Source organism: Cnephaeus nilssonii (assembly GCF_951640355.1).
Source record: "Cnephaeus nilssonii genome assembly, chromosome: 17".
Lineage (NCBI taxonomy): Eukaryota > Metazoa > Chordata > Mammalia > Chiroptera > Vespertilionidae > Cnephaeus > Cnephaeus nilssonii.
Window position 1 is genome coordinate 42,828,370 of NC_137088.1, and position 19,112 is coordinate 42,847,481.

Here is a 19,112-nt window from a genome sequence, read left to right on the forward strand (position 1 = left end):
CACTTAGGAAGTTGACTATAGTTGTGACTTGATTTTTTCTAAACCCTCTTTCACCCTTTACCCTTGAACAGTATTTTTGCAGAGGGCAAGTTCCTAGGAAGAAATAGGAGTGTCCAGATGTATACCCTTTAGGACCCAGAGAGGCAAAGGGGGACATAGGGTAGACTGTCTAATGCTCAGAGAGGAAGGCTGATGTTTGTTTTGAGATGAAAACAAACAAACAAGAAAATAACAACCACCAAATGTGGCACCTTGCCAGTCTGTTACCTCTGCTATCACGACACTTGAAAGACGACCACATGAGCTCAGAACTGCTGGGATGAGCAGCTGGCTGTCTCACTCATTCCCTTCACTCTGTGCATCTGAAAAATTGGGGTAATGATCTCCCTGAGTTATTGTGAGGGCCAAAAAATTATAGATTAAAGCTGCTTTGGGAAGCTAGAAATACCTACAATTATGAGTTCTGTTCTCAGTGGCCAATGCTCTTCTTATCCAACAAAGGCTGTTGGGATGCACCCGTGTCCGGCTTCTCCTTGCTGAGTGGGCATGCTCTTCTTACTCCTTTCCATTTCAAGGGACTTCCTGAAAGCTGGAGACAAGGAGAACATCTTTAATGCAGACCATTTCCCTCTCTGGTACCGAAGAGCTGCCGAGCAGATTCCGGGGAGCTTCGTCTACTCCATCCCCTTCAGCACAGGTGGGTGTCCTCGTGGGAGGCCTGGGCATTGCCAGCAGAGTATGGGGGATCGGCCTGCATGCTGAGCAGAGCCAAGGTCAGCCTTGGGAGCCAACGCTGTCAGCCCAGTGCTGAAGCAGTGACCTGTTCTATATGTGCAACAGCCCCAAATAAAATAAAATAGAAATGAAGCTTTATTTTTGCTTAACCAGGTTTCAAAAGCAGGGTTGTTATTTTGTACCATGTGGAATTTGAATGCAAACTTCTCAATAGATTTTGTTTAATGCAGTCATGGCCCTACTTTGAGAAGTTTGGACAGGCATAGCATCCTTTGTCAAAACCTTCAGCAAGTCACATCACTCTGGAGGCCCGTGTTCCCCAGGAGAAGGGCCCTGATATAAGTGGACGTGCAGGAGTAAGGATGCAGACTTAGCACAGCCTCAACCCTCCTGACAGAGGCTGCAGTGGCCATTGCAGGGCATGTTGCCAATGATTTTTCCAGTCCTAGGATTTAATGATGCAAAAAAAAAAAAAGAGATAAGGTCACCAAAAAAGGACTGCACACTGTCTTATTTCAACCAGCTTAGAAGCAAGCCAATCCAGAAATCTCTCCAATTGTCCTTGGCGTGTTCTTGTCTCATGCGTGCAGTAGTGTGAGTGCGAGGCTCTGTGCATCGTAGAAACGTCAGCGATGAATGTGAGCCAGCTCCATGAACTTGGACGTTTCTGGACATTCAGTCGGTACTTATGTTTTATATCAGGGCCTCTGTATGAACCTCATACAAGTGTGCCTAAGTCAGCCTCAGTGGAGGCTCTGTAATGCTTAGTGTCAAAGCCCCTCATTTCCATGAATGAAAACACCTCAGAAAAAGTTCTCTCGAAGCCTGCATAAGACATGTTGACAGGAGTTGTCTAATAATTAGTTAAATGGACTCAGTAAAAAGAGGGTCCCTCATTAATGAAGATATTGAAGAAAAGGTGAAAATTTATTATAGAAACTACCTTGCTGGATGGGATATGCAACAAGACTATCCATTAGATTCCATTTGAACTGAGATTCTTGGAGTCTGGGCTCCTTTGCTGACAGGCCTGTGTTAGCCACACCCATGCACATGTGTGTTCTCAAACATAAGCTTCCAGATGACCAGAGCTCTCTCTTTTTGTTATCAGCATCACACTTTATTGCTGAAAATATTAACTAAGACCGTGGATGCTCTCATTCTGCTGAACACCTACCAATATTGTCTCCTTTTATCATGCAGTCTCATAAAACTTTCTTTTTTATGGTCCTATCAAGAAAAAAACCCACAGAATTTAGCTTCCTAGATAATCTGGACTGGAATCTCGAAGTTATTCTTTGTGACAAAGTAGCTTTTGCCCAAAGCTGGACAGAGAGGAGCTGTGGGAGATGTGAGCATCCCACGAAAGTGTGTGTATGTGTATGTGTGTGTGTGTGTGTGTGTGTGTGTGTGTGTGTGTGTCTGTGTGTGTGTGTGAGAGAGAGAGAGAGAGAGAGAGAGAGAGAGAGAGAGAGAGAGAGCCTCTCATTCAGTTTGCTCGGTTATTATTCCTACAAAAGAATTCTGATTAATGAAGGCTGTTGCTTAGTTGCCTTTGGCAGGTGGGGTTTTCACTGAACTTTCAATGAATTCATAAATGCAAAGGGATTTATTTACCTTTTTCCTGGTGAAGTTCTGGATGACACAATACCCTCGGAGATGTCGCGGCCCCTTTAGATTCGGGAAAAGGTTAAGCATGACCCGTGTTGCGGTGGAGCCCCTCTCGTGTTCCGACTGTGTGTTGAAGACCTGCGGACACTGGGGAGGAAGCTGGTTCTCATTACAGCTGAGACTTGGGCCAGGAGAAATTCTCCACTGCTTTGGTCACAGGGGTGTTCAAATACAGGTCTGCCTTCTCCCTGTTTCCCGAGTCAGTCGATTCCATTTAGCTGACATTCATTGAATGCCTTTTATAAGGCAGGAACTGGCGAGGACTGTGGGCTCAGCATCTTTTACTCCGTGGGCTTGAACCAATGTGAGTGATTGACAATCTCTTCATACCGAGGCCTTACTGTTACCACAGTCAGAAGACTTTGGAGTCAGGATTGTATTCCAGCTCTATCCCTGTGTAGAATGGTTTTGCTCAGAAAAAGTCGGACTTACAGTTAGAATATTATAAGTCAGTCAAGTTGCAGGCAATAAATCAGATCTAAAATCCTCAACTCGAAAAATAATTTTAAAACTTCATCTCATGCCGCTCTCTGTGGCTATATTCAGAAACATAGTCCTATATAATAAAAGACTAATATGCAAATCGACCGAACGGCAGAACAATTGGTCAGTGGGGGAGGCGGGGCCGGCGAGCGGGCGGCGCCAGGCAAGCTAAGGCGGGTGCCAGCGGGCAGAGGGAAGGGACAGCGATTGGGGCGGTGGCAGAGGGGCGATGGGGGGGCAGAGCCAGCTGCTTGCCAGCTGACGCCCTCCCAATTGGCCTGCTGGTCTCCTCCTGCAGAGGGAGGCCAGACTGCAGCTTAGGCCCACTCAGGGGAGCAGGCCTAAGCTGTCTGTCGGACATCCCCTGAGGGTTCCCAGACTGCAAGAAGGCACAGGTCGGGCTAAGGGAACCCCCAAGTGCACGAATTTTCGTGCATCGGGCCTCTAGTATAAATATGATTACCGATGCAAGTAAACACTGCAATTAGTAACCACAAATTAGAGAAAATGTGGCCCCTCCACGGTGGTCAGTCATCCCAGTGCAGGTGGTCAGGACTCACTTGGCGTTGATGCCTCCTATGGGGCAGACTGGCTGCCCAGCACCTGCGCAGGGAGCAGGCCAGCTCTGGGCTCTGGGACACCAGCCCCAACACCATCTGCAGCATCGGTGACTGGGAGCCAGTACGATGACTCTCTTAACATGTGCACTATAACTCCCTCCATTTCTGGCTTTTCTTCTTGCAGGAACAGTCAACAAAAGCAATGTGGTGACAGCGAGTACCTCCATCCAGCTCCTGGATGAGCGGAAATCCCCCGTGGTGGCAGGTAAGCAGTGGATTTTAATGAATGAATATAAAGCAAGTGAAGCATCCACTTATCTCGCCACTCAACTACTTCTGTGTGACAGAAAGTTGGTTTTCAAAGGAAAAACAATTTTAACTCACTCACCTTTCAGCCCGGTGTCATCTCCTCCAACCCAGGGTTCTGACAGCTGGTTATATTTGATGTGAACACAGGACTTGTAATCATAAACCCCAAGACATTGTTGGCTGTGTGGAGGCTTTCCAGGCAGTAGGTCGCATGTACATTTAAAGTAAGCACACTTCCACATCCTTAGGATCACAGTGGGCATACGAGGAGATTGTGGGTTTGTTTTCGGCAAATACAAGCCGAAATGTGCCCTTCTCCCGTGAGCCTGAGATTTCATCACCCTAATCCCCTGGAGGAATTAGAGTTAAATGTATCTGCAGGTGCTGGGTTTGAAAAAGCCAAAACATTTTATGATTGAGAGTCTTAAATTGTCACAAAAAAAAAAGAAGAAAGAAAGAAAGAAAGAAAGAAAGAAAGAAAGAAAGAAAGAAAGAAAGAAAGAAAGAAAGAAAGAAAGAAAGAAAGAAAAAGAAAAAAAAAAACACACAACCCTGTCTCTGGCTTTTCCCATCTCTCTCGCTCTCAGGAGTGTCAGTATGGCTGGCTGTGGGCTTTCCACAAGCCCTCCTTGGAGGACAGCTGCTGAGAAAAATGGCACATCATCTATATTTGATAAATCATTGTTGAATCCATCGGTTGATGGATGGGTGATACCTTCTAAGCATCATCCTGATATTGTCTAGATATACCAAAGGGAGTCGATAGTTTGTATGGAGGGTGACTTTGAACATCAACTTCTGTGTCTTCCCAAAGGGTTGTGGGAAGGACTGCAAATAGAGCAGGCATGTTTGAAGTGGTTGTTCTTTGGCTGGGAAACACTGGGTTTTCTCCCCCCACTGTATTTCCGACTTAGCCTATGCTTATATCATGATTATATCAGCAGGCATTGAAAGATTTGGGAACAGTTGCCCTGGATGTTTATGGGTTGTTGGGCATAGCAAGGAAGACAGTCTTATGTATCTGACCTGTAGCTCATCTCAAACAAGGCAGACCTGTAACTAATCAGCCAGGAGATAAGGACTCTGAGGATTCACGGCTGCTGTCTTCAAAATTTGTCACTTAGTGTCTCATGTTCCTTGAGGAAAGCAGGAGATAGGATTATTATTTTAACTCAGCAAGATTTATTTGTGCTTAAAGGAGGTCAGACTTGCCAACCTCCAGGCCGACCCAGCCAGCTAGGGTGCCTTATCTCCCGCAGCTGGTGCCACATACAACACCTGTCGGTGACATGGTCTGACCTAGGTTGTCTGTCTATTTGTCTGAAATTTCTTTTAAAAATTGTTTCCTTGGGTTTCTCACTCAGTCATCACAAAGAATGCTCTGTGTTGACCCTAAGGTGACTGTACCCATCCAAGCCACTTCTGTCTAAGTTCGTAAACTATGCCCAAAAGTTTCTAAATATCTTGCATTTCCTAAATCTGTTTGGCTGAGTAAGGATGAAACACGGACTCAGCCTGGGCATTGCACATTCAGTCTGGAGAAGAACGTGACTTCTCCAGAGGGTTTGCTGATCTGCTGTTGAGATTTACACCTTGGCCAGAGGCCACAGGCAGGGTTGGTCCACCTTGAGTGGGTGGAAAAGACATCCTCCTGCTTATTGCTACGCAGTAAGTGTCAACTGAGCAAAAGATAAGTGTCCCCATTTTCAAAAGATAATTCCAGAACAAGATAAAGACACAAGGTTATCTGAGGAACTGTGTTTAGTTCTTACCTTTTAAAACTGGTGATTATTAATCTTCCTTCTTATAGTGTGTTTGGTAAACATAAGATAAAACAGATTTGCTCGGTTTGATCTTGAAGGCTGCCAGGGATGCAGCACCAAGAAGGCAATGACCTCAGGAGGACCTTTCTGTCTCCACAGGCAGAGGGGCCCCTCCAGCACACCCCCAAGTTTCACGGACTCTGACTCACCCATCATGTCACTGTGTGATTAGGCTCCGTAACTTTCTTCTGCGTGTTTTCCTCAAATTAAGTAGACGTTGTTTACCACTCTAAAAATAAAAAAGGGCCATTTTAATTGGGGAAGAAGCCTTGTTTTGGCAGGTGAGCGTGGCATCTGTGAGCAGGCTTGTCCCCCACCAGCGGATGGGATACAGCCAACTGGCAGTAATCTGGGGTTTCCATAAAACCCTTGCTTTAAATTGAAATTTATCTGAAAAGGAAGGTGAACAATTTTGCAAATAATTATCAAGGACTCCTTTGAAAGGCCTGCATGGCTCCCATGCCCCATTGGGCATTCTCGTGCGCGCCGGCTACATGTGTCTATTTGGAGTAGAAAGAGATTCTTGTTTTGTTTTGTTTTATTCTCTTTTTTCTTGTTTTCATTTTTAAACAAAAACATTTAGATACTCATCTGTCAATGACATCTTTGAAGAAAAGGCAGTCAAACCGGGCAGGATTCCATTTCTATGTCAGCCCCGGTGCATAAATGGGCTCCATCCATCTTCTTGGCCTATGACATTGCTTACAGTCCTTCTCTTGAGGAATCTGCCAGCTCCCCAGCTGCCACTAGTATGCTGAATTCTCTTAATTGCTTTCCCACTGCAAAGGGAGATGTGGTCGGACTTTCGCTTTGACCTACCAAGTCTCTCTGGCCCGGGAACCTTTGGTATGTGTCAGGCCTCTAACCCATTTTTCTATTATTCCTGAATGATTATAAGCTGGATAGAGCTTATAATTCCTATAAGGTCCACATGGATTTGTTATTCACTCTATAACTTAATAAATGTTCGGTCTTGGGTCTCTGAAGTTCAATCTAAAATAAGATCGAGATCATTACCTTGCTCACCTTACTCTGGGTTGACTTGGGGATAAAATGAAAAACTGAACAAGAAAATACCTGACTATGAAGATGTATACAAATGTAAGGATTTGGGATAACCCATTTTTATCTATATGTCCACAGCATATCTATTGATTCATTGATTTATTCAATAAATATTTCTGGAATTCTTGCTTTTACCAGGCACTCTAGATATAAATAAATAATAACCAGGCCCCGTAAATGACATACCCTTCTTTGCCCCAGAGACTAAAATACGTTATCTTTATAAGCCATGTCTACACAGGGCAAATGAATTGAAAAGCTAACCAATGATCTAGAAGGTCGTAGAGGTCAAAGACTTTGTTCTTTTCATCATGTGGCCCTCGCTGCATAACCCAATGGTATCTGAAGCATAGCAGACCAATCCTTGGTAGGAAGTCTATAGATTGAATTGAGCCTATAGCAACTGTTCTGCTCTTACTTAGTTATTATGACTTGAGTTCCATAAATTACCTAGATAATGGCGTTAATTCTCCACTTCACTCTCAATGGAGAGACTGGGCCCTAGTGACTAACAGTCATAGGCTCTGCTTCCTCCATGCTCAGATGGAAATGACCTGGAGAAAAAAGGAAATGTGCAAGGGTGGGGGGTGGGGAGAACTGAGCCAGGTTGGAGGTCTGACTGTGCAGGGAACTGCCTCCCTTTCCTGAAGTGCTTGTCTGGCCTCGCTATTCTCCTTCTAGACCTTCCTTTTGACAAATGCAACATATCCAGGCTTAGTCTTTGTTATCAGATTGCTGGATTTTTAAAATAATAGATAATGAATGTCTAATTATTTGCAGTTGCTTTACAATGTAAATTTTAACACATCAGATTCTCAAATCTCTTCTAAAAATGTTCCAGTTTGATTTCTTAAACAAATTGTAAACTCTCCAAAGGTAAGGACTGACCCCATCATCTTGTAACTCGCAGTGCTAAGTACAAGGGCTCATGTGTGGTGGATTTGTCAGAAACATTGGCTGAAAAAATGACTCCGGAAGAGGGGACTCATTTTTACCTGCTGTATGTAGGCACATAAGCTTGTGACATTTACTCTCCAGCCAATGGAGCAGAGCCCAGGACTATTAGTCACTGGGACCCAGTCTTTCCATTGAGAGTGGAGAATTAATACCATTATCTGAGTAATTTATGGAACTCAAGTCATAATAACTAAGAAAGGCACTCAGCAGTCAAAACACCAATCCTCATCATGGTGATATGCGACAGACCAACCTGGGTATTTTAAGGAATAAAAAAACCCACAAAACTGTTTATTATTAATGGCAGTTGTGTTAACCCAGAAGTTACCTCTGCATTAACAGATGTCTTTTCTGAGGTCCAAGCATAAAACATGATGCTTAAAACAGCTTATCTCATTAGCATCAGAAAGATATCATAGTATTAGAGGCATTCGTTTTTTACTGAAAATTTTAAAAACAGATTTATTGAGATGTAATTTGCATGCCACCTCTTTACCTGTTTTAAGTATAAAATTCAATGGAGTGAGGGTGATGTTTCTGACCTGCCAGTCTGTTCCTTTGCAAGGAATACAGACCACATTACATATACTAATTCATTCATTGGGGGAAATTTGAAAAAGTGAGTTATGTGGTCTCATTTGCATAATTCTAGGCAGTGTGATAAAGAGAAATGCTTGGTGATAGGACAAAGGATTCCATTTTAACCAGCTAAATAGGAAAGAGATTGATTAACATCACTGACAATTAGCTATTGTCAGCTATGACTTATTTAAATTGACTGTACTAATATGGACCCCTATTTAGAACTGGATGAATAATACCGGCAAAATGGTATAGGCAAACATTCAGCTTGACACCATTTCTTTGGTGGGGTTTTACATATTTGGTATATACAAGTTAATTAGTACATTAGGATCATGTATCCAGTCTGCATGGATAAACCTCTACTAGTACTTTGTTAGATCTGAGCAAAGGGAGTCTTCTGTCTTGTCAGAAATTAATACTTACCGATGAAACCAGTAGTTCTTAACCAGGAGCAATTTTGCCCTGCGGGAGACATTTGACAACATCTAGACACATTTTTTATTGTTCCAACTGGTTAGGAAGGATGCTACTGGCATCTAGTGGGTAGAGGTCATGAGTGCTGCTGAGCATCCTACAAGGCACAGGACAGCCACCCACAACACAGAAGTATCTCATCCAAAGTGTCAGTAGGTGCAAGATTGAGAAATGCTGTATTGATGGACAGGCAAACTCCAATTCTTGCCTTCATATTCAGTGGTTTCCTTTATAGGCTCATTTACAGAAAGATCTTGTTTCATTTCTTCATTTTGTAATTCAATCATTCAGTAAATACACATCTAGCACCTACTGTGAACCTAGTGTTGGGGATACACCTATGAACAAGCACCCTAGGGAACACTGTGGACTGTGGGGGGCGGGGGGGCTGTTGGTTATACAATGAGAGGGCACTATTGCCATCCCATTTCCAGAGGCTGGGGTGACAGCTGTCCCAAGAACTATGCCACCCAAATGCTGCAACACTGAGCGAGACCCAGGGCTGCCAATGGAGAGCTTCCATTTGTGTGGGATATGGATAAATATTGCATGAATGGAGGAAGGGAGAGAAAGGGAATTTCCGATAATGGTAAAACCTCTATAAAAAACAAATCAGGGTAAAGAGATGAAGTGTGGTCGGCAGTGGCAAAGGCACATTCATGCATACCTGTGTCTGGGTGTGTGGCAGAGACAATGTCCCTCCAGATTATGGGTAGGGGCTCAGGGAAGGCATCGTAAGGAGGTGACATGAGCAGAGTCCTGAAATGATGAGACGGAGCCTTTATGCAAAGATCTGTGGGAGGAGCATTCCAGGCAAAGGGAACAGACTTCTCCAAGAATTTTGAACAAGATCCTTCATACATGTTGTGTCTGTGTTCCAGGTGGGTACTCTGAGACACAAATGAGTCTCTCAGGTTTGGGGGCTACTTACTAGGATCTAAAAGCAGGACTGATGGGCAGATGGCAGGTGACCTGGTTAGGTGGGGAACACAAGGCAAATCTTTGCTCTAAATGTCAACTATGAGATGGGGGTTTTATGTATTTGGCATTTGTTTTATTAAGCTAAGAAATGGGTGCGATGTAGGGGCAGAAGGAGGTCTAAGCCAGTAGGATTGACAACAGCAATCTTCATAGACCTGGATGAGTGATGCAGCTCCCAGTTATGCTGTATTACAAGTCTGTAGCTAGAATTTGAGTTCGAGTTGACCATGTAGATCTGCTGCTCTGCACACCACCATAGCCAGTGACAGGAGCACGGTGAGGATTACTGCTCCAGGAATAGAAATAGTCCAGAGTGCTGAGAAACTGGATCCTCCATGCACCCTCTCCAGGGCACTCACTCCCAAGAGTCACCATCCTTTTATAATCATGAGTCAAAGCCCCAACAAGCCCTTCTGCGAAAAATCAGCAGCAGAATTTTAGGGTAACAGTTCCTCATACCTGCCTTGTGTGTTCTGTATGGGCAAGTTAAGACCCCTCTTCTTGAGGTCATGGTGAGATTTGAACATTAAAACCACTGGGAACTGAGGATTTAGAAGTGACCACAGGGCCATTGCTCCCTCTTGTTCTGGGCCTGAATTCAAGTTTGAAAAATGAGGTTGATTGTGCTTTGTTTGGATTTCTAACAGCCTGGTATTAAAGATGGATATTTGTTTCATGATTAACCAATAATGGGATATTTCTTACACTCAGATTTGGTCTGGATTTAGGGAGCCCCTGGGGTTCCTGGTGAGAGATATAAATGATCATTATATAAATAAAATTGTTATACATATGAAGTACTTGGTAAATGCTCCTAGTTGAGTGCTCAGTAATGGTTAGTTGATTTTGTAAATAACATTTTATTGAAAGAAAGTCATGCCTGCATTGTCTATAGACACCTTCCTGCTGAAATGGCAGAGCTGGGTAGTTGGATAGAGACTGTGTGGACTCCAAAGCCAAAAATATTTGGTACCTGGCCCTTTACAGCAAAGAGTTTGCCAATCCTGCTTTAGATGAACATACATAACAGTCCATAAAAACATAAAACGCCGACGTGTTTGCTTCTTTCACCATCTTTTTCTCTTACAAAGTGAAGTGGATGTTTTAATCAGAGGCCGTCTAAGTAGATGTTGAAGACAGAGCTTCATGTATCAGATGCTGTCCATCAGTGGTGCCTACTGTTTTTGTGTATGTGGTTACACAGAAATCCCAATCTAAGATCCTGAGCTTTCTAAAAATACATGCTCTCATTGTCAGTCAAGACAGTGATTTACTTAATCTTCCCTCCAGTTTATAAACCTCTGAACAGTGTAATCAGCATAATGCTTGGTAGAACATTGGAAATGCCCTCACATGCTTTAGTGGAAAACAGCTTCTGGGATTTTCTTTTCTTTTTTTTCTAACATGGCTCATGAGAGATTTGGGGGGCTGATTTAGCAGCCTCTATCCAGGCAAATCTCCTGGTGACCTTGTTGGGATTTTGATCTCAGTTACGATTGGAGTATATGTGACTCATGCTAAGTGAAAGGCCATAAAGGATAAGTGAGCTGGCATGCATTTCCCTCCTGGGAAGGAGGGACAGCATGAGCAGAGTCTGCACCAGGAGCATAAACGCGTCGACAGTCTGTGCGTAGATTCCCTTGCTCACAGAAATGCTCTGGCCCATCTGTGCTGGGAGAGGGACAGCTGATCAAAGGCTTTCTATTCCCATGGCCTCCCAAGGTTTGCATTCACCGAGAACCCCTGGGTTCTCCTCTGGGTGAAATGATCTGCGTGAGGTCAGGATTAGTGTCTGCATGTCATTCCTACTTCAAGGTCAAATTAAATGTGACCAGGCTCAGGCAGATTGGAGTGTACAGTTGTCTTTGAAAATGAGAAGAAATTTCAGAATGAAAATGTAGTGCGTGGTCATTTTATATGCTTTTACTTTATTAGCCTTCTTCCTCCATCTTCCAGATGTTTTGCGGATATATCCAGGTTTTTAAGCCAGAATTATTTTTTTATTATGTTAATTTGTATTATGTATTTGTCACTCTTTTATGCTAAATGCCTTTTCCTTTTCCTGTTTCCCATTCTCTCTGGAACCCGCTCCAATCAGGTTTCATCCACAGTGAAACATTTCTCATCAAGGGTAACAACAGCTTCCACATAACCGAGTCCAAAATTGAACTTCATATGTTTGTTTTTCTTGGCCTGTCAGCAGCTCTTGGCCATGTTGGCCATGTTCTCCTTGAGGTATTGCCTACCTGGCTGCTTACCTCTCCTATATCTCCTTTGCTGGTTCCTCATCTCCCTAATTGTTAATGCTTGAGGGCCCATTCATGGCATTTAAATGACAAGCCAGAGCTCTCTCACTTGACTCTTTTTTGACTACTCAACAGCTTCACTCCTTCTCAGATAGGCCTATCAAATGCAATAGAGTCCAAGCTGAAGTCCCAGTTCCACTTCTACCCTCACCTCTGCTCTTCCGCTGCAGTCTTGCTGATCTAGGTAATTCTAGTTATCTAGTCATTCATAAGTCCACAGACCTTGGAGTCATTTTTTAACATTTATTTGGGTAACATTGAATATGCTCAAAAGTAGACAGAAACAGAAAAAGAAACTCCATGTGTCTTTACCCAGTTCCAGAAGCTATCAACCTTGTGGCCATTGTGCCCTTCAAACCCCAGTATACTTCCACACCCCCCATATTAGTTTAAATGAAATCTTGGTCATTAAGTCATTCATCCATAAACATCCCAGTATACATATTTAAAGGATAAGAACTTCTTTGTGTTTTAATATAGCAATACCATTACCACACCTAAAATAATAATTTCTAATTACCTATTACTTAGTCAGTGTTTAAATTTATAATTGTCCCAAGAATATCATTGTCAGTGTTTCACTCTTTGTTTACATCAGTACATTAAAGTCATTCTTGACTCTTCCCTTTTGCTCCTACCCACAACCAATCTGTAAATCCCGTTGTTTCTTTCTTCAAATTTTGTGCAGAATCTGACCATTTCTCGGTACCTCTGATACTACTCTGCTGGGCTAGTTCACCCTTATCTCTCCCCTGAATTGTTTCAGTGGCCTTCCAACTTGTTCCCCTTCCTTCTCCCACCTCTGGCCCCTTCAGTCTATTCTTCATTACTTATCTTTTAATACAATTGCTGTGGCTATTGTATTAAAAGATAAGTAATATCACGTCACTCCTCTGTTCAAAACTCTTTTGACTTCCCAATTTACCCAGAGTTAAAAGCCAAAATTCGCACAATGGTTCATGTATTAGTTAATTGTTGCTGTCAAACAAATTATTTCAACACTTTACAACCTTACAACTACAAACACTTGCTGTCTTACAGTTATTGTGAGTCAGGAATCTAGGTGAAACATGAGGTCAGGGAAGCTATATCCTGCAGTTCAGGGTCTCTCACAAAGGCTGCAATAGAAGTGTTGCTGGGGGCTGTGGTCTCATCTGAAGGCTTAACAAGCAGAGAAAATGCTTCCACATTCACTTATGAGATCATCAGCAGGATTCAGTTCCTCCTGGGTTGTTAGACTGAGGGTCTTAGTTCCTTGCTGTTGTTGGCCAGAGGCCTCCCTTACTGCTCTGCCACATGGATGTCTCTACAGGGAAGTTCACAGTGTGTTAGTTGACTTCCATCAGAGCAAATAAGAGAGTGTGAGCAGGATGGAAGCCAAAATATTTTGTAATATAATCTTGGAAGTAATATCCTATCATGTTTGCTATATTCCATTTTAAGATATCATAGCTTATCTTTCATTAAAAAAAAAAGAAACAGACACATAGATGATAATATCTATTAGCAACTTAAAGAACAAGAATTAGAACCATAAACTTTTGCTTTCCAATTTTTCCGCTATCCATTTTTTACATCAATAGAACTTAGAAAATCTTTAAATGTGAATATCAAGATTGAGGAATCACAGATAATTCAAAGATTATAATATACTGGATCAATTATAGATTCACTTTCAATAAAGGTCTTTTACTTTAATTTTGATAACAAAATACTTATTGATGAAATGGACCATGAAAAAAATTTTATTAGTAGAGGCATTTTTCCCTCAAGTTCACTAGATGCTGTATTAATCAGGATGGAAAACATTAGCATGCAGTAACAAAGATCCCTAAAGTCTGGAACTTAATACAATGAAAACTTACCTCTTGCTTTCAAAAAGCACACTTAAAGGTATAGGTTACTCTCATAGGTAGTTAGCCTATACCTACAGATGTTAACTCTATATTCTAGGCTCCTTATTCTAGCAATTAAATGCTTCTACCCTGAAATGACACAAACCACTTCATTTATATTTCTTTGGCAAAAGTAAAAAAGAAGAGCTGATTAAACCAGGGCATGGATACCAGGAAATGGGAATCATTGAATGTCATCTCTAACCTCAGCTCCTTCCACTTCTGCCCTTGCCCATTCAACCACAGCCATAGCTTTTCAAACACACTAAGCTTGCTTCTGTCTCAGGGCCTTTGCACCTGCTATGCCTTCTCCCTGGGACAATTTTCCTCCAGATATCTTCATCACTTGCTTCATCATTTTTCCCAGGTATCTGCTCAAATACTTTTCTCCATAAATAAAGTGGAAACATTTCCTTTCACATATCTCCAGAACTCACTACCCCTCACACCTGTTTTTTCACCATCTGATATATTTTTAATTTCTTAAAGTTCTTCCTCTGCAAGATGCTAAGTTCCATGGGGAATATACTTTATATTTCTTGTTCTCTTCTTCATCATTGGTACTAGAAAATGGCCTGGCATGCAACAGGTGCTCTGAAATTTGTTAAAGTGTTGACTTTGCATTGTTTGGTAGCCAAATAGCAAAGCCATTGAGACTTCACTCTGACTTTAACTGTTTGTTTTTTGTGATCATCACTGGCATGTTAATGGCATGACTTCCACCTTTTTAAGTTCTTCTCATTCTCTTCCTCCTCTACCATTTCCTCTTGATTTCTATAATTCATTTCTTGATTAATTAAAGTATATCTTGATTTATTTTTCTTCAAAAGCAATGTGTAGATATTGTGCTTCCTGAGCCCTTGCATATCTGAGAATTGCAATCTCAGTTTGGTGCCTGTTTTGTTTTTATTAGTTTAGTTCCTAGACTTTAGAGTTTTTAATTTGTTCTTTAAATTTGAAAATTTTACCAGAATCTATTTGGTTCATTTATTTCTCTTTCTCTGATTTGGGCTGATTGAGACTTACGAGCACCACACACTAACCTAGACTAACTTTTAATATTTTTTCATTAGTCTTTCTTATATGAAGCTTTCATTGATCTATGTAACTTGAGTTTTTCTTTAGCTCATGAAAATACCTTCACAGATTTTTTTTCCCTTCTGTTACACATGTTCTAATCTGTTTATTGAGAAAACCAGTTATTCATATATTGGTTCTTTATGATTGCCCCTTCGTTTCTATCATCTATTTTTTTCATCTCTTTCTTTTCTTCTGTATTCTGGGAGTGGGTATTCCATAGTATGTATTCTGCGTCACTGATTCAATATGTTGCAGGGTTTCTTTCATACCTCTGATGATGACTGTGGTATATGTTATTCATTTATCACTTATTTATTTTTATATTTGTATTTTGCGCATTATTTATTATCATTAGTCATCATTATTTTAATATTTATTATTATTTTATGGTTGTCTGAAATTATTTACTTCTTCATTCCCTGTAGGGCAGTGGTTCTCAACTTTTCTAATGCCACAACCCTTTAATACAGTTCCTCATGTTGTGGTGACCCCAAACCATAAAATTATTTTCGTTGCCACTTCATAACTGTAATTTTGCTACTGTTAATGAATCGTAATGTAAATATCTGTGTTTTCCAATGGTCTTAGGCGACCCTGCTAGCAGTTCCCAACCTGTGGGTCGTGACCCACAGTTTGAGAGCCACTAGCAGGGTCGCCTAAGACCATCGGAAAACACAGATATTTACATTACGATTCATTAACAGTAGCAAAATTACAGTTATGAAGTGGCAACGAAAATAATTTTATGGTTGGGGGTCACCACAACATGAGGAACAGTATTAAAGGGTCGCGGCATTAGAAAGATTGAGAACCACTGCTGTAGGGGATCGCATATACTTGCCCATTGCCCCATCCCTTGCAGTACCTTCTTACTGGAGCTGTGTGCTCTGTGCCTCATCACCTCTGAACTTAGCCATATGACATGATTTTGTCAATGGAATGTGCATTGGAAATGAAAAAACTTTAAAATTTGCATTGGAATATATTTTAAAATAGATCTTTCATGTTTCTTATGCATGTTAAGGGCAATGTTGCCTTTCTTCCTTTATTTTTTCTTAAGTATCTTTTAGTATACTTACGTACTTAAGTATCCTAATTTTAACCATCATTAAAATATGGGTGTTTGCCAATGAACAGGGTAAATGGCTTTCCCTCAAGAGTCCTTCTTGTTGGCTTTAGAGTCCCCCTTGGAGACTCAGATGGAAGGCTAATTGATATACACAGCCCCTATACAAATGCCCAGTGTCTACAAGTCTTCCATTTAGTGTGGAATTGTAGGATTGGTAAGGGATTCCCCTCTTGCTGCTTGGTGGTCTGACTGCTTAACCTAGATAAACCAAAGTAGTCTGTAGTTTTCATTCCTTGTAAACAACAGTCGATAAAAACTATAGTCTCTAGTTTGTATGTATCTTATTGCCCCCCCTTCTTTTTTTCATATTATTACATGCTACATTGTAGAGACATGAATCTCTAGTGGATGAAGACAGCAAGGTCTTGGTGGCAGATGTGGTAGCAGTTAAATGTCCTTGCATGCTCTACATGTAGGAGGAATGGTCTCCCTCTGGTTTTGAAGCCATGTCTCAGAGGAAGGAATAGCAGCATAAGAATGGAGACTTTAGACTATTTCTCTCTTCCTTTACATCCCACTCATCTGTCGGAAGATCACATCTTTGCTTTGCATAATGGGCATTCCTCCTGGAGACTTGGATATGATTGACCAGTATTTTTAATTTCTAGTAACCCCACAACTTTTCTTCTGTGTGTTCATGAAGATTTCAATGGGAAACACTACTTATTAGCCATGTCTATTTTATTGTTTTCTCAAATAATACAAGGCGGTGCAGCTGAGTTTCTTCCCCTTCCATCTAAGAACATCTTTTCCAGCCCCGCAGAGTCTATGTGCTAGGAAAACCCTCATTTCCCCATTTTGCCTTGGCTTCTTAGGCTGGCTTTCTGGGTGTTGGTGGGACCAGAGCTCTGGCAGGGACATGCTGGTTGGAGGTTGGGTTTCTTTTCTCTTCCATGTTTTAAGAGCTGGCAGTGCCAGGGAAGGAGTCCAGCTCTGACTTCCTCAAACTTGTCACATCCCAAAAAGTGCCCAGAGTTTGGCCTTAGGAAGATCTGCATCTGAATGCCTACTCCACTATTTATTACTTACTAGTGCCTTGAACAAGTGACCCAAACCCAGTGGTTGTGTTTCTTCATCTATTATGTGGCAGCAAAGTGCCCCCATGTTCTGCTCAATATGAGGCTTAGAAAAAATAACAGTAATATACTTGGAAACCAACCAGCACAAAATTGTGTGCTCAGTCAATTTTTATGGTGGTACTATAATTGTCTTCATCCAAACAATTAATATAATAACGTCATAGTCTTGACATTGTGGTTCACACAGAGTGAATAAAGAATGGCGGGACTGAGTTGAACCATCCATACTAACTCCATGCTCCTGCAACTGCATTTACCAGGCCTGTGATTAATTACCTGTGTGACTTTGGGAAAGTTCCTTTCCTTTTCCATGCTTCTTTCTATTTCCCATCCTATATAATAAAAGCCTAATATGCAAATCAACCAAACTGTGGAATGACCAGTCACTGTGACATGCACTGACCACCAGGGGGCAGACGATCAATGCAGGAGCTGCCCCCCCCCCAGCCAGCAGGCCCCAGGCCAGCCAAGGCAGGTGCCAGTGGAGGCCCTCCCTCCCCTGGATCACCTCGCTGATTGCCCCACAGAGGGAGGCGACCGGCAGCGGCGGCAGGGGACGGGGCCAGCAAGCAGGCAGCGCCAGGCCGGCCAAGGCTGGTGCCAGTGGGGACCCTGATTGCCCTTCCAGTCTCCCCACAGATCGGCCCTGATCGCTGGCCAGGCCTAGGGACCCTACTCATGCACGAATTTTGTGCACCAGGCCTCTAGTTTATAAAATAAGAACATGGGGGTAGCAAGTAGGTTTAATCTGATATGTCAACTTCAATTAATCAGAAGAAGGTACTTATAAAACAGTTTTAACCTTTTGCACTCGGACGTCGAGTGTGACTCAACACGGTTAGCATCGGTAGCAGCTCGAGAAAAAAGCAAGTGAGTGCAAAGGGTTAACAGGATTCTGAGGCCTTGGCTGGGCTCAGTAGATACACATTCTATCATCTACTAGCAATGTCTGAAATGGGTAGGGAGGTTAGTCACAGCTATCCCGAAATTTGCCAGATGTAGACTAAATGCTTTCAACAGACCTTCCTAATTCCCAATCCGCTGGTCTTTTTTCTGGGTCTGCTTTACGGCCCTTTGTAATTGGGTGACATCTTATTCATTGAAATGAATATTCAGTGTTGTCAGAGTGAAGAATAGGTATGGACACTGAAGGAGACTGGTGGATTATGAAGCTGCTTCTTTGAATGGGATGGGGGTTTCTTTGATACCTCAATGCAATTTGAGTATTTAAAAAATAAAGCATTTCATTAGAAGGGAAAACAGGCTAGTTCCCTGAAGTTGCACGTCACAACCCAGTCATGCCATGTGGGGTTGGAATATCATTTGCTGGTAGGTTTCTGTCTAATAGCATTAAGCAATGGACACACTGGTGGGTTTGACCAGACTGGAAACATTTATTTCCCGATCTGCAACAGAATGTTATAGCTTTCTAACCATTGTATACTTGTATTAATGTTTGCTCCAGATCAATTCTTTTATATGGATTTAGCCACTTCCTTTGATATTTAGGAGTTAAGACAAGAGTGTCTCATTTCTGGGGTAACTTGGTTAACTCAAGTAATGAGATTTGATCTTCATGAATCTTTAGGAGATGCTGTGAATCACTTTTTAGTCTTCCATTTTTGTAAGGAAAGAGAAAACCTCCATTTGTCCATTGGCACTTTATCATTGTAAGCACAAGATTCTGCCTGCAGGGACAGGGACCTTTGCCTTAATTTTGAAAGCTTTTCCGATATAGATTTGATACTTGGTCTCCTTTCTCCACAATCCCCATGGCAGGGTGCATTCTTCATACTCCCTCCTGTTGGCCTCACTTCAGAGAGCTACAAGCATCCTTGGGTCCTGCTCTTATGAATCTGTGATTTCTGGCAAAGCAAAAATCGCCAGTCTATAATCACACTGTTCCATGAAATATGGTGAAAAAATTCTATTGTAGATGGTTTTCTCAGAAACAGTCAACACTCAACGTGCTTTTTGTTC

General features: G+C 42.0%; 1 protein-coding gene across 1 annotated transcript in view; it reads left to right on the plus strand.

Annotated features, from left to right (window-relative positions):
- The window catches only part of CACNA2D3 (calcium voltage-gated channel auxiliary subunit alpha2delta 3), a gene marked incomplete at both ends in the record, with an annotated part of 817,125 nt that overhangs the window by 645,296 nt on the left and 152,717 nt on the right, over positions 1-19,112 (plus strand). The window contains 2 exons of the mRNA XM_079795466.1: positions 576-697; positions 3,634-3,714. Coding sequence (XP_079651592.1) covers positions 576-697; positions 3,634-3,714 — 203 coding nt within the window. The remainder of the gene's footprint in view (positions 1-575; positions 698-3,633; positions 3,715-19,112) is intronic.